This window comes from Mixophyes fleayi, chromosome 6, assembly GCF_038048845.1.
Source record: "Mixophyes fleayi isolate aMixFle1 chromosome 6, aMixFle1.hap1, whole genome shotgun sequence".
Taxonomy (NCBI): Eukaryota; Metazoa; Chordata; class Amphibia; order Anura; family Limnodynastidae; genus Mixophyes; species Mixophyes fleayi.
In genome coordinates, this window is record NC_134407.1 from 32,642,510 (window position 1) to 32,656,380 (window position 13,871).

The window sequence follows — 13,871 nt, forward strand, 5'->3', positions numbered from 1 at the left end:
CATCTTTTCCATTGGGCATGATGGGCAGCTGCCCGGGGGCCCCACGGGCAAGGGGGCCCCATAGGCACGGCTCTTAATGAGAATAAATAATCCTGCAAAAGAAAAAACCTACAAAAAAAACCTACAAGGGTCACTGAGCAAGTACATCTATCTATCTCTATCTCTATATATCTATATCTATCTGTATACATCTATATATCCATATATATATATCTAGGGGCCCCGGTGCACTGCTTTGCCTGGGAGCCCATAATGTTGTTAAGATGGCCCTGCCAGTGATCACACTGTGACTGGATGGGATCTGTCCCTCTCCTCAGTGTACCAGTGATCACACAGTGACTGGATGGGATCTGTCCCTCTCCTCAGTGTACCAGTGATCACCCTGTGACTGGATGGGATCTGTCCCTCTGCTCAGTGTACCAGTGATCACACTGTGACTGGATCAGATCTGTCCCTCTCCTCAGTGTACCAGTGATCACACGGTGACTGGATGGGATCTGTCCCTCTCCTCAGTGTACCAGTGATCACCCTGTGACTGGATGGGATCTGTCCCTCTCCTCAGTGTACCAGTGATCACACTGTGACTGGATGGGATCTGCTTCTGTACAGAAGGCTCACACTGCTATCCAGAGGAGGGGGTGGAGGAGGGTAACACGTATAAAGCACTGGGGGCGGGGACCAGGACTCCACTGTGTGGGGAGCAGAGATCAGGATCAGTCCGGGGAGACACAAGGACAGCAGAGGGCACCCTGCCTGCAACAGCAGCACATGGCACCATAATCAACACCAGCACATGGCAGTATAACCAGCAGCTCCCTATCTGCAGCACAAGCACATGGAAACATAACCAGCTACCGTATGTGAGCTTCCTGTCCAGGGTCCTACTAGATACCAGCAGCTCCCATCCATAATGTCATATTCCTAGAAATCTCCAGTCTGACATCTGTGCACCCTGCCTCAAACATGCTGTCCTTTGGAGTGGTGGATGTGTGCGTCCAGGATGTGGAGAAGAGGAGGAACCCCTCCAAGCACTATGTGAGTAGGGGGGAATCCAAAGTTTGGAATTAGAAGGTGACAGCTCTGGGGAGGGTTGCATTTAGAAACACGTATATAGCAACAGAGCAATACATTCCCACCTTTAAAAACATGCATACACTCGAGCATGCACATACATACTCACAAATACATGGACAGCCGAACATATAATAGAGTATGTTTATGTTTAGAGTATGTTTATGTTTGTATATGTAAACACACTCATGCACGATCACTTGCAAATGCTACAATCCTGTTTTGTATAGCTTGACAGATAATGCAGGAGTTATTTATATATATATGTATGTATGTGTCGCTCAGTACATGAGTGGAGATAGAGAGAAGCATGTTAAGGCTTCTTAGATTTCCCAGGCAGTTGTTTTATGTCTGTAAATTGTCAGAGACTCAGTGTAACAAATGCTGCAGTGAGATCTCCCTGGGTTACAGAATGATAATCCTGTTTGTAGTCCTTCCAGCTGCTCTCTAAACACTAGTTTCCCCAGGCAGTTTACCTCTTATAGCTTATTGCTAGTGGTTCTATAGAAAAAGAGATTTATCTTCCTCACCAGATATAGCCAATTTATTGTTACTGAGATTGGGTTTAATTGTACATAACCTGAAACATGTATTCAAGTCACATCCTGGCAAGCAAGAGTGCATCTAAAATCCCATTTCCTAAGACACAAATATAATGTGGAAAGGAAGGCTGACATAGCTGTTTAATGCTGCGTATTGTTGGCTATGACTACAAAGGAGAATAAGAGAGCTCTGTCTTCATAATAATAGTCCAGCAAGAAGTGTTCCCCACAGCCTGTAGGATGTACAGAGACCTTACTTGTACTGTATAACGTGTTTGAGTCTTTTATTTCATATTAATGACTTGCTAGCTTTTTGAGGACCCTATGTAGGCAGTTTGACAGTATTGCATTGTATATGTTAAAATCAAGGTTGAAATTATTGCTCTACTGATCTATATTTGTTATATGCACTTTACTGACAAATCTATATCTTAAACATAACTGTATTGATGAACCTTCAAAGCGGCATCTCAGTAATATATGTGATTTGTCATTTTATTTTAATTGCCATTGATGTATCTGAGTATGCATAGGATGTATGAACACAATTTGAACATGTTATGAGATGGAGTAACATGTTTGTTGTATAAGTCAGCTAAATAGTTCAGTGCATCATATTTAATACATTTTGTCAATGTAAATTACTGGGGGGAAAAAAAGCATTATTAAAATATGTGTCTATACTTTAGGTCTATATAATAATTGGATCATTATCTTATAAATCCCTTTTTTTTTTTTTTTTTTTGCATTTTTACATGTTACATGTCAGCTCCCTTCTAGATTGTTCATGGTAATTTGCAGCAACCAATAGAATTTGGCATCTCAAATCTGCCAATTGGACATATTCCTATAATAATCCTATCATAATCTGTGTTTCTATCAAAAGAGGGCAGGTTTGTCTACTGTAGAAAACATTCATGTACATCTGAGGACTGCATCCATATGAATGTGCAAGTAACAAGCACTGTATCTTTAGCGTGTAAGCTATTTACAGTAGAAAATCCCCCTCTCATGTTTTATTACATGCGTCTAAATTGTAAACTCTGTCCTTCCTACCTTTTGTTGTTCACATCTGAATTGATTTTGTCTACATTGTGTAGTCCCTGTTTTTGTATGCTCTTTTTTCCCCACTGTTTCACTGTTTGATCCACGGGCTGTGTGATCCACAGCCTGTGGATCACTGTAGTGCCTTACAAATCAGCCATACGTTATCAATAATAATAATAATAATATTACTACAGATAATAGTAGTTTTGCATAATCAAACTTCTTGAGTTTTTGTATAATCCAAGGATAATGTTTCTGTTGCTCATCAATTGTATGAGCATGGTCCGGTGCCCATGTGTACATAGGAGGGAAATATGTAACATAAGCATTTTGTTGCTGATAGCAGGGACAATTGCCATCTATTTAGAAGACCTCACCTAAAAGTGACAAGTCAAGTAGGAGCAGGGAACCTTTGTTGACCCTTTTTCTTTATAGCCAGTACAATGTGTTTAAAACACAATGTAAACAGTCACAACTGGCAGGAAAGTTACATTTTCCCAGTTCAAGGCTATCTGGTGAAGGTTTTGTAATGCTTGTGTTAATTGGCAATGTAAAGACCTATCCTGTGGTATTGGGGTATGCACCAAACTGCTTTGTCTTAAGTTAACTTTCCTGTGTCATTGCAGTATATTGTTTTGTCGGAAATCACTTTTCCCCCTGGGGCTACAGTTCTGTTTTGCTTCATCCAGCATTGGTGGTGGTTGAACTGTGTCCTTATCTTTACACAGATAGCTGTTGTAGCTTTCTTTCTTTCATATTAAGCCATATAGATATATGGTCACTGAAATGAGATCTGTGCATTGAGCCAAGAGCAGACACGCTCACAAATTATTCACCAGCAGAGCTAAAATTCTTTTATGAACAAGTATACAAATGCTCTATACAACTGCCATATAACATAGAAAGGAAACGGAACAACAAACATGGGAGAGGTCCAGTTCAGGTGTCACCCCGCTGTCAGAGAGCACACACGGTAACAGGACCCACAGAGTATGGGTAGGATGAAGGTGATGTGACCCATTTTAGCATCTTTCACAGTCACTGATTGTTGACAGCCCAGCTGAAACGGTAACCCCAACGTGATCTTGTCTCCATGTCTCTTGATGATTGCTGAGCAACGATTTTTATGCCCCCCTTTGGTTCGGTGATGCTGGGAGGAGACCACCACCTAATTTTATTAACTGGGACTACAGGGGTATCTTGGTGACTATTGTGCAGTGCTTTTATTTTGAGACTTTGGGGAGCCATTCCCAGTAGGGGGCCCTATTGTATGCAGGGCTGGATTAACCCGAGGTCTAACTGGGCTACAGCCCAGGGGCCTCGGGCATCCAGGGGGCCCTTGACAGTGCTCATCGGCATTAATGATCAGTGCGGGGGCGGGGGCACCCCCGGCCGATCAATGCTGCCGAGCACTGTCACTGTAGTCTTTCCGCAGCGCTCAGTATTCTCCTTACTGAGGAGATCTCGTGAGTCTCTCTCTCACGAGATCTCCTCAGTAAGGAGCTTACAGCGCGCCGCGGAAAGACTACACTGACAGGACATCAGAAATAGGTAAATGCTTGGGGGGGATGCCGGCTCACAGGGGGGGCCTCACGGGGGAATGGGAGCCCCATTAGCTCAGGGGCCTCCATTCTTTTAATACGGCCCTGATTGTATGCAAGGCAGCAGTTTGACACCACACCACCCCCAGGAGAGGCTCACTAATTCAAGATATACGTTTCCACTAGGGTACGTAGCTCTCCATTCCGTGGGAACTAGAGGACTTTAAAGAATATACCCAAGAGCCTGAGGTTGTTGGATGTTGGTAGGACAGGCTGGAGGTTATAGATTGTGCTGGCCTGGCTGGAATGAGTACTGGATCCCAACACCTTGGACCAAAGAAGCATATTCACATCTCCATAGGTCTAGCCACTAGTGTGTGCTTGCTTAAAGCTGGGTGACATTTGAAGTGTATCTCTGGCTGAAGAGGAAGAGGATTTGCACTAATAGCTCGGACTATAAAGTGACTATCTTAGGTGGCTCGTAAAGTATCCTCTTTGTGTTATGCGCAAATGTTCTATTACGATGCACAGTACACATTGATACTTTCTGTAAATGTGGTCTTTCTTGTGTAATAAATCATACTTTATGTATAAAATATTTGCCTGGGTGTAAAAATACTTACCCATGACCCGGTACTATTGCTAGGAGATGATAAGTTAGGGCAGATACATAGCTAGGTTACAGGTACAATATGAACAACTTATTGGAGTAGGAGAATAAAGTTGATGTGCTCTGTTTGAATGGCTATTGGAAAAAACAGGCCTGTTGGCACCTACAGACCACTGTGTTCTAGGGCTGAACTATATCCAGCATTTGGTTCCCAATTCTGCTTAATGGTTCCAAGATCTAAAATGTAACAATTTTTTTTTTGTCGTTTAACTTTTTGCTCAATTTTTATTATGCAAGATAAGGTTTCGATTTGGATTGTTATCCATCCGAATCATATATGGATTTAGTGCATGCCTGTTGTGTACAGATGGAGATCAGGTCCACTTACTGTTTGTCTAGTCACTTCTGGTTTAGTTCACTTAAATATAAGGCTGCTATATTGGCTTTCTCATACACCTGCTGTACACTCTTCTGTGCACATTTGTAGATTTGCAGTATAGCCGCACAGGGTCATGGAAATGTTTAAGGCCCTATGATATCAAGCAAGTGCAGCAAAGCCATTTGTGCACGGATACACTTAGCTGTGCTTTATGGTTGACCTTGTCCATAAATTCCCCAAGCAGCTATTCTTGGCCAGCACAGACCTTAATAAACCTGTGCTTGAGAACATTCATGTTTCTGGCGCTAGATTCATCTAATTAAGAATCTTGAATAATTAAAAATGATTTGTGTATGGATTGCTTCATGTGTAGAATACAGTACAAAATACCTTTAGCCGTATTGTTCTCTGTTATGACTGGGCGGCTTAATTGCCGACTTATTAGAAGCTGAGCAAAGGTTAAAAATGATAGACTTGTGCCTTTATTTCAACCACATCTAATCATAACACTAGACTGCTGTACTGCACTCGCACAGCTTGTGGTAATCTGTTTAGATTTTTAGGGTTTTAGCCTGAAGATGTGTCATGTTTGGCATGGACAATATGACTGACCATATTGAAAAACCTCCATGTTTGATGTCTGCATTCCTCATCCTACTTGTATATCTTTTATATCCCATACTTAAGGGCTATTGTGAGGTGTTTTGTGTGTTGTTCTTTTGTGTTCTGAAGTATTTTGCTGTTTTTGTTTTACTTTCTTAGTTAAGACATATATTTTAAGTGCTTAAAACTAATACATACTGAGGAAAAAAATGGAAAATAAATCCTAATTATAAAGAGGATGGGCCTGATTCATTAAGGATCATAACTTAAGAAACTTCTTATTTCAGTCTCCTGGACAAAACCATGTTACAATGCAAGGGGTGCAAATTAGTATTCTGTTTTGCACATAAGTTAAATACTGACTGTTTTTTCATGTTACATGCAGCCCTGTCCTTACCTGCACAATCACACCGGTGGAATGGTCACTGCTTCCCACAAGATCCACACACTCATCTCATGAAACACTCTGTGCTGCGGTGAGCATTTAGATGATCTGATTGGTTACAGGCTGTCCTAGCCCCACATACCAGAAGTGGTGACATACAGACAAGTAGGAGATGAAGATTGATTACAAAAGGTTCTCTTACCCCAGTGGATCCCACATTTTCAAAGCACCTGTAAGCCAAAATAATTAGCAAGAAGCCCCCGCCTTACTTACCACCGACCCCGACGGCGGCACCCCTTTGAGATCGCCTTGACACCCTGCGCACAGTTTGCGAACCACAATCTTACCCTATTTATATGCACCAGAAAATTGCCTTATAATTGCACACAGTGGTGCTGCTTTTTCAACTTGGACCACTGCTTTGTTTCATGTTGAACTATATACAAACACAATGGGTAACAGTGTTTAGACTGTGCTGTTGTTTTCATAGATTCAATAAAAGCATAACTGTGCCATGTTTAAACATTTGAAAGTTGATGACTTTGCAGTGAGCTGATCTATTGCATTTGTGATTAGTTTTAGATAACATGAAATTCCTTTGTGTGTTTTCATTTCGTGTTTACATATCTTTGTACATTATGGATATACCCTCAAAACATAACAGAGATGAACTGCAGGATTTCTTTTAGGCTTTGCTGGAACAATAAGGACATTAAAAGGTTGGCGTGTTGTTCATCTGTCTGAGATGTTTGTAATGTTATCCTTATACATTATTCCACACGGCGTCTCCTATTACTGTGTGTTTTCATGATTCTTATGACATCACAACAGACAGCTCAGAAGTATGGTTCTAATGCCCCCCCGGTTACATACCCACTGAGCACTTCAAAAGAAATAATACTAATTTACTCAGCTAGACCTTCATTTAATAAAAGTACATAAAAGAAGCAAATCGCTCAGCTTATGTAAAGTAGAAGTGAGTCATGGCTAGAGGGGAAAACCTATAAAGAGGAAATACATCCCAAAATGCAATAAAAAGATTTAAGATTTTTTTTTTTGGTACAATGATGAGCTGGAAATGCCATGACTAACATGTCTGTAAGTAGGTTTGGTCCTTCAAAGCCAGGGGGCCAGATGTCATGCTCTAAAATGGCACGACGCAATGAATGCAACCTTTGTACCATGTGCAGGAAATGATGTCACAAACAGGGTTCATTTCCTGCAGATTGAGTACGTAGTCATAAGCACAGGTCATATGTAGAGATTGCTCATCTTATATAATAGTTCAGCCCTTTATAAGCTCATATGGGCTTAAAGGGACTCTAGCGCTATCTTTATTTTCCCAATGGGTTTGTCTAATGTAAATTTTATGGCACAAATGTCTTAAAGGATTTTTACTATTGACCTTCACTTAGATTTGAAAATCATCATCATCATCATCATTTATTTATATAGCGCCACTAATTCTGCAGCGCTGTACAGAGAACTCATTCACATCAGTCCCTGCCCCATAGGAGCTTACAGTCTAAATTCCCTAATATAGACGCACACTCACACACACAGACAGAGAGAGACTAGGTTAAATTTTGATAGCAGCCAATTAACCTACTAGTATGTTTTTGGAGTGTGGGAGCAAACCGGAGCACCCGGAGGAAACCCACGTAAACACAGGGAGAACATACAAACTCCACACAGATAAGGCCATGGTCGGGAATCGAACTCATGACCCCAGTGCTGTGAGGCAGAAGTGCTAACCACTAGGTCACTGTGCTGCCCAAAATGGTTGCTAGTATGCTCGCCTGCAGAGCTCTCCATTAAGTAGAGATACATTGATTCTCACCAGAGCTGGCTGTGGCAGCACAAATATTTGGGGTGCCCAGGCACCCAAAAAGCTGGGCTCAGATCCCTCACAGAAGGATAATATAACATTTTCTAGCAAATACAGTCCTATGTACTTGTCGCAACTAAACATAGAACATTTGTTAAGTTTTAGTCCCTTTGAACTTAGCTTCCTATGACATCATTGTCTTCTCTTCTCAACTCACCATTAATCATAATTTGCTTTTTGAAAAATTCCTACATTATTAGTCAAATTCAGAAAAGAAAAAAAAAAACATGTTGATTTATATACAAGCATGCTATTAATGTGAGAGGCTTATGTATTATAGGGGATAATTAACACTCCTGTATACAATATTACTAGGCACTCCTGTCCCAGGAGCAGTATAAAGGGACTATGACCTCTTGTTTATATAGATGCAGAAGTTCCAGGTGACTGCTAATATCACCAGAATCTAAACTACGTTATTCCATGTTTTATTGATTCTAGGATTGTGCTCTCTAAAACAGCTTTACAGGTGACTAAGTGTAATGTTTGTACACACCCTCTGCAACGTTTACTAAATACAGGGCTTTATCCTTCTGACGTCCTTTAGTCATTTTTCAAGCAAGTATTTCTATAACCCGACAGAGTTTATTTTCAGTGGCAGTGATACTACACCAAGCTGATTTCTGGATCCAGTTGGATCCAGTGCACACAGCAGAGTTATCTCATATTCCAGGAACAGGGATATATATATAACTCTTCCCAAGGTCTTAAATCCATGAATGAAAATCACAGAAGGTAACCCAGGAGCTAAAGCTGTTTATTGAATAATAGTTGCCGGAGGGCATGCACAGGCCAATACATTACACTAAGCAGCAGGTGGAAACCCCTTAAATAATGCAGTACCTGTATTGATATTGCTAAGCGCATGTTAGATGTCTAGCACCGGTTCACCAGAAGGTCCGCTCACCGCAGCTCTGGTCCTAATCTGTATGGCTCTTGCTAGAAGCCTCCATGGTAGGTCTGAATGTCATGAGCTGGTAACACAAAAATGTCCAGATAGTGTTGAATAAACGGTGATGATGATGATTTGTTGATGAATAAAGTAGTTCCTTAGGTTTATATTCGGCAGATGCCAGGACCATAGGGTTACTCCTCTTAGAGTGACATTTGTCTTCTGGGGGGCATCTTGGTGAGATCCAAAAATGGGTAATGTTTCTCTAATTAATCAGCTTACATTGTGGTCAGGGTATCAGTAATATTGTGTCCTCACCCGGGTTCCCTGTGGAAGTCCTTCTGTTCCCGACTTACCTGTCCATGTTTGTGTCTTTGCACTGCTACAGTTATGTTCGTGATAGCAATCTAATGGACGAACAAGCTTTACCACTGAGCTCTGGCTGCTTGGGCCCAATGAATAGACTGTAGCACATGTGTGGGGTTAGGATGGGTACACGCTACAGAATTACCCGACCAATGTGTTATTTACAATGATCGTACCAACAACTGAAAAACCTAAAAGTCCCGATCATCATGCCGGGTCATGCGTACACACTATTCATGTTTTAAAAGATTTGCCCTCAGATCTGTGCTCTTCCTCTGTCATAACCGTCCGCTGAAAAGATCATGGGATATATTTACTAAACTGCGGGTTTGAAAAAGTGGAGATGTTGCCTGTAGCAACCAATCAGATTCTAGCAGTCATTTTGTAGAATGTACTAAATAAATGATAACTAGAATCTGATTGGTTGCTATAGGCAACATCTCCACTTTTTCAAACCCGCAGTTTAGTAAATATACCCTCATGACTCTGTAAACTCTATGGAGATCCTGATCGTGAGTGCGTACATACTGCAGGATTGGAAGGACATTGGAATGAGATTTATTGTACTGCTGAACAATGAAATGAAACGATGATCGGTACTTTGGAACGGCTATCGTTCACCGTTTAAGTATACACACTAATGTGATATTGTCCTGAACAGTCGATTATCGCTTGATTGACCCAATAGTTGGCTGAAAAATGTGTAGTTTGTACTCAGCCTTAGATTATAGAGAAAGGTATTAAACAACACGGTCAAAAATGTCAATATATTGAAAATGTGGTAGTCGTAAAGAGCTTGGTGTACAGGGGATAAACTTGAATGTATGAACACTGTGACTCTTATTCCTTTATATAATTTGTGTATGTATGAATGCAGGATCGTTATTAATGAACAACGTTAACAGGTTTGTCCACCTAGTGCTGAAACTGACTGACGCTTGTTGGTATCCTGGGAAAAAATGTGTAAGTGAAGGTGGATGTGTCAATGGGCCCCTGATTGGTTAGTAGCAGCACTGATCAATCATCATCATCATCAGCTATTTATATAGCGCCACTAATTCCGCAGCGCTGTACAGAGAATTGGCTCGTATCAGAATCTTGCCCATAACACCCATCCATCCCGTCAGCGCTGTTTTATTGAGCGGATTGTAAGCTCGTGTGGGCAAGGCCAACTTTTACCATCAATATGTCATTATATGTAAACTGTATGTAACATGACCCCCTGTTGTACAGTGCTAATTAATATGTAAATGTTTTATAAATAAAGACTGACGATAATGATAGTAGAGAAAGATCCAATATACAGAGCCTGTGTTATTTCTTCCCAGGACATTTGTTGTAGTTTACTTGTTAGGTTTGAAGTATCCTGGTGAGGAAGTCACTTTCCCGCTGTCTTGTTTGACCTGTTTTAAGGAAACAGCTGCCGTCTCCTTCTTTTGCCTTTTTATCTGCTCTCTCTGCCATTTCCTGTTATTTGGAGACAATATTCAGAAGTAAACAGCAACAGTACAACCCTAAAAGCATAATGAAGTATTTATTATAAGATTAGAAGTTATACCATTATATGCTCTCCCTTCTGTCCATCACTATTGTTGAAAATAGCCTGTGGATCTGTGTAGGGCAACAGTTGGCAATAGGGCCACATGTGGCCCTCTGAACCTTCACCTGCTTTATTGTCAGATTTCTTTGTTACAGCTTGTAACACTTGTAAAATGCTTGCTGACATAATTACAGATAGGTGTCTCTTTCTTTGATTAAATGTATTCTTTGAAGTTATTACTGAGATTACAGGTAATGTGTGGCCCTTTTGGAAGGTTAAAGAACCGTCCATGTGGCCCCTTAAGTGTATCAGGTTGACTGTTACTGGTGTAGAGACTACAGTGCAGTTTCCAGGAACATCTATAACTGGTTCCTGATGTTATTGACTGCTTGTGGTGCACTGTTATACAATGTATCATTCTCTTCGTCAGATTGCCTCCTGATTGGCTTTTGCTCAATTTTGCTTGTATTCAACCCAAGCCTCGCTTGTTGCACTTCACAAATGGCAATAATGCAATAGAGGTATTCAGCTGGAGAAAAACATCTGTATTGAAAAATCAAAATTAGCAGCAAAGATCTCCATAAATGTTTAGGGCTCTTTAAAAATGGGCATCAAAGTGCTAATTGATGCTAAACGGACACTTGTCAGCCAGTTTGTAGCGGACCATTTCCTTGCATTATTTTATTCACCTTCTGAAGCAAAACGCGTTTAATAGACTATAAAAACGCACCATAAACACTTTCAACTAACGCCAGCATGTAAGAGTGCTAGCACAGTATTGCTGTCTTTATATCAGCACAGGCCTGCTTTGTGAACTGAGCTCTCTAAACGGATCCAACTATAACAGTGAAAGTTGCAGGTAAATAAAAGGTTCAAGATTCCTGTATAAATTAGTGTCGTCGTCCCCCCCCCCCCTTCTAGTTATTGTGTTCGAGGATTCCAGAGCCTGCACCCAGTCACTAACCTCATGTTTACAAATCTTTATTTGCTGGGTGGGTCAAAGAAATGAACTTTAATCCTTTGTTATCATACTTGGTTTCACAATGGGAAAATGAGGTCTATGGAGAGCTGCATAAAATGCTGTTACAACATTCTTGTTGCAGTTCCTTTGCTTTGACATTTGATGCTGTGTTTTATTTGTTGTGTGAGTGGTAATACAAATGAGTAGTTTTTGGAAGTTAGACATGTTTATTATTCATTTCATTATTCTGTTTTGTAGAGCCTTGCAATAGGGGAATACCTACTAGCTGTGGGTCACATATAGGTGGGGAAGACTTACATTTACAATCTAAATGGAGGAAGTGAAGGAGAAACACAAGCTGGGTGTCGCTGTGACTTTGAACCAGCTCAGGGTGTCTCGGATGACCTGTGTGTAAATACCAGGCTTGTTAAGGACACAAAAATAGAACCAGACAAATTGAAGATCAATGTCTGAGGGATCATTAGCAGGATGGCACGTCCCATCCCTGCTCTTAAAATATATTGGAGTCTGGAAAAGGAAGGTGGCTATGGGGTGATCTTGGCTGACGCAAAAGTCTTCTTTATACAGAAGATATTCACATGCATCTAGCGGATTAATAGTCAGCATTATTTCGCAGAGCAAGAACACGACTATATAATCCTCCTTCTAGGAATTATGGGAGGAGACATGTAAAGCCTTTGTCACACATGCTTATGGAAGTCCCGTGTAAACCACATAGCTAGAGTCAGACATGCAAAACCATCATTCCCGTCTTATTAGGTCTCATCAGTGCAAGATATGAATATAAATACCTTCTTTTTTGTCTTTTTTTTATAGCACTACAGCTATGCTGCTAAAATGGTGGCTTCAGATACATCTAAGTATCCATGGGGCAATTAAGGACAAGGGGCCTGATTCATTAAGGATCTTAACTTAAGAAGCTTCTTATTTCAGTCTCCTGGACAAAACCATGTTACAATGCAAGGGGTGCAAATTAGTGTTCTGTTTTGCACATACGTTAAATACTGACTGTTTTTTCATGTAGCACACAAATATCAACTTTACATTTCAGTGTACAAATAAGCTATCAAGTATTTGGGTGCTACATGAAAAAACAGTCAGTATTTAACTTATGTGCAAAACAAAATACTAATTTGCACCCCTTGCATTGTAACATGGTTTTGTCCAGGAGACTGAAATAAGAAGTTTCTTAAGTTAAAATCCTTAATGAATCAGGCCCAAGTTCTTTTCTATCATCTGATTCAAATACTTTTCTAATTGGACTTTTCAATTCAAGCAAAACTGTCCTCAATTTAAAGTCTTTTTTTCTAAGTGGATGTTTTTTGTTGACTAAATTATCCATTGATTCTTTATTTGTGGTCTGTTCTGAGTCTTTATGGACAACACTGTTCACTGCACTCCCGTCAGTGGTCATAAATAGTGGCAGGAGACTGAGGAGTAGAAAAGAGTTGTGTTCACTGAAGTACAGCCTGTGCCCTGTCCAACACTCCACTGACCCTCTGCCCTGCAGTCATGTCTGCACTCTGCTTCAGTGGCTGGTCCTAGGGAAAGTTCCAACTGTAATTCTTTCTGTCTGAGAGTAAATGTCACCATTGTATTGTAGGTTGCTGTAGAATGCTACCGCTTATCAATAAAATCCAAATTTAAAAATGTTCCTATGCTGCCATGTCCCCTCTTGTGGGATAGTGGCTTTTGTGCAAGAAATTGTCCATTGAACGCCATCAAAATAATCTTACATCTTTCTTGTTTGCTTGTCTAGGCTGTGATAAGCTGGCGAATGCTGACAAAATCCACATTTCTTGACCTCTGCTATAACTTAACTATGTAAATTAAGCAGCAACATAATCTTTGTTTTAACAAATGTGTAGGTACTGTCAGTGTGTTGTGATTGGAAGGTATTATTCCACCTGCCTGTAAGCCTATGTAATTATGTCCCTTGTTTTTAGTTTTTATATTTATCTGAAATGAATGCAAGTCAATCAAGTTGTGAAATCCTTGTTACCTGGGATGGGTTAACAACCTAAT

General features: G+C 40.6%; 1 protein-coding gene across 4 annotated transcripts in view; it reads left to right on the forward strand.

Annotated features, from left to right (window-relative positions):
- The first annotated feature begins 709 nt into the window (after positions 1-709).
- SH3PXD2A (SH3 and PX domains 2A) overlaps positions 710-13,871 on the forward strand; it is a 236,409-nt gene continuing 223,247 nt past the window's right edge. For all 4 annotated transcript variants that reach the window (XM_075216202.1, XM_075216203.1, XM_075216206.1 and 1 more), the window contains exon 1: positions 710-1,035. In XM_075216202.1, the coding sequence (XP_075072303.1) occupies positions 964-1,035 (72 nt within the window). In that variant the 5' untranslated portion in view covers positions 710-963. The remainder of the gene's footprint in view (positions 1,036-13,871) is intronic.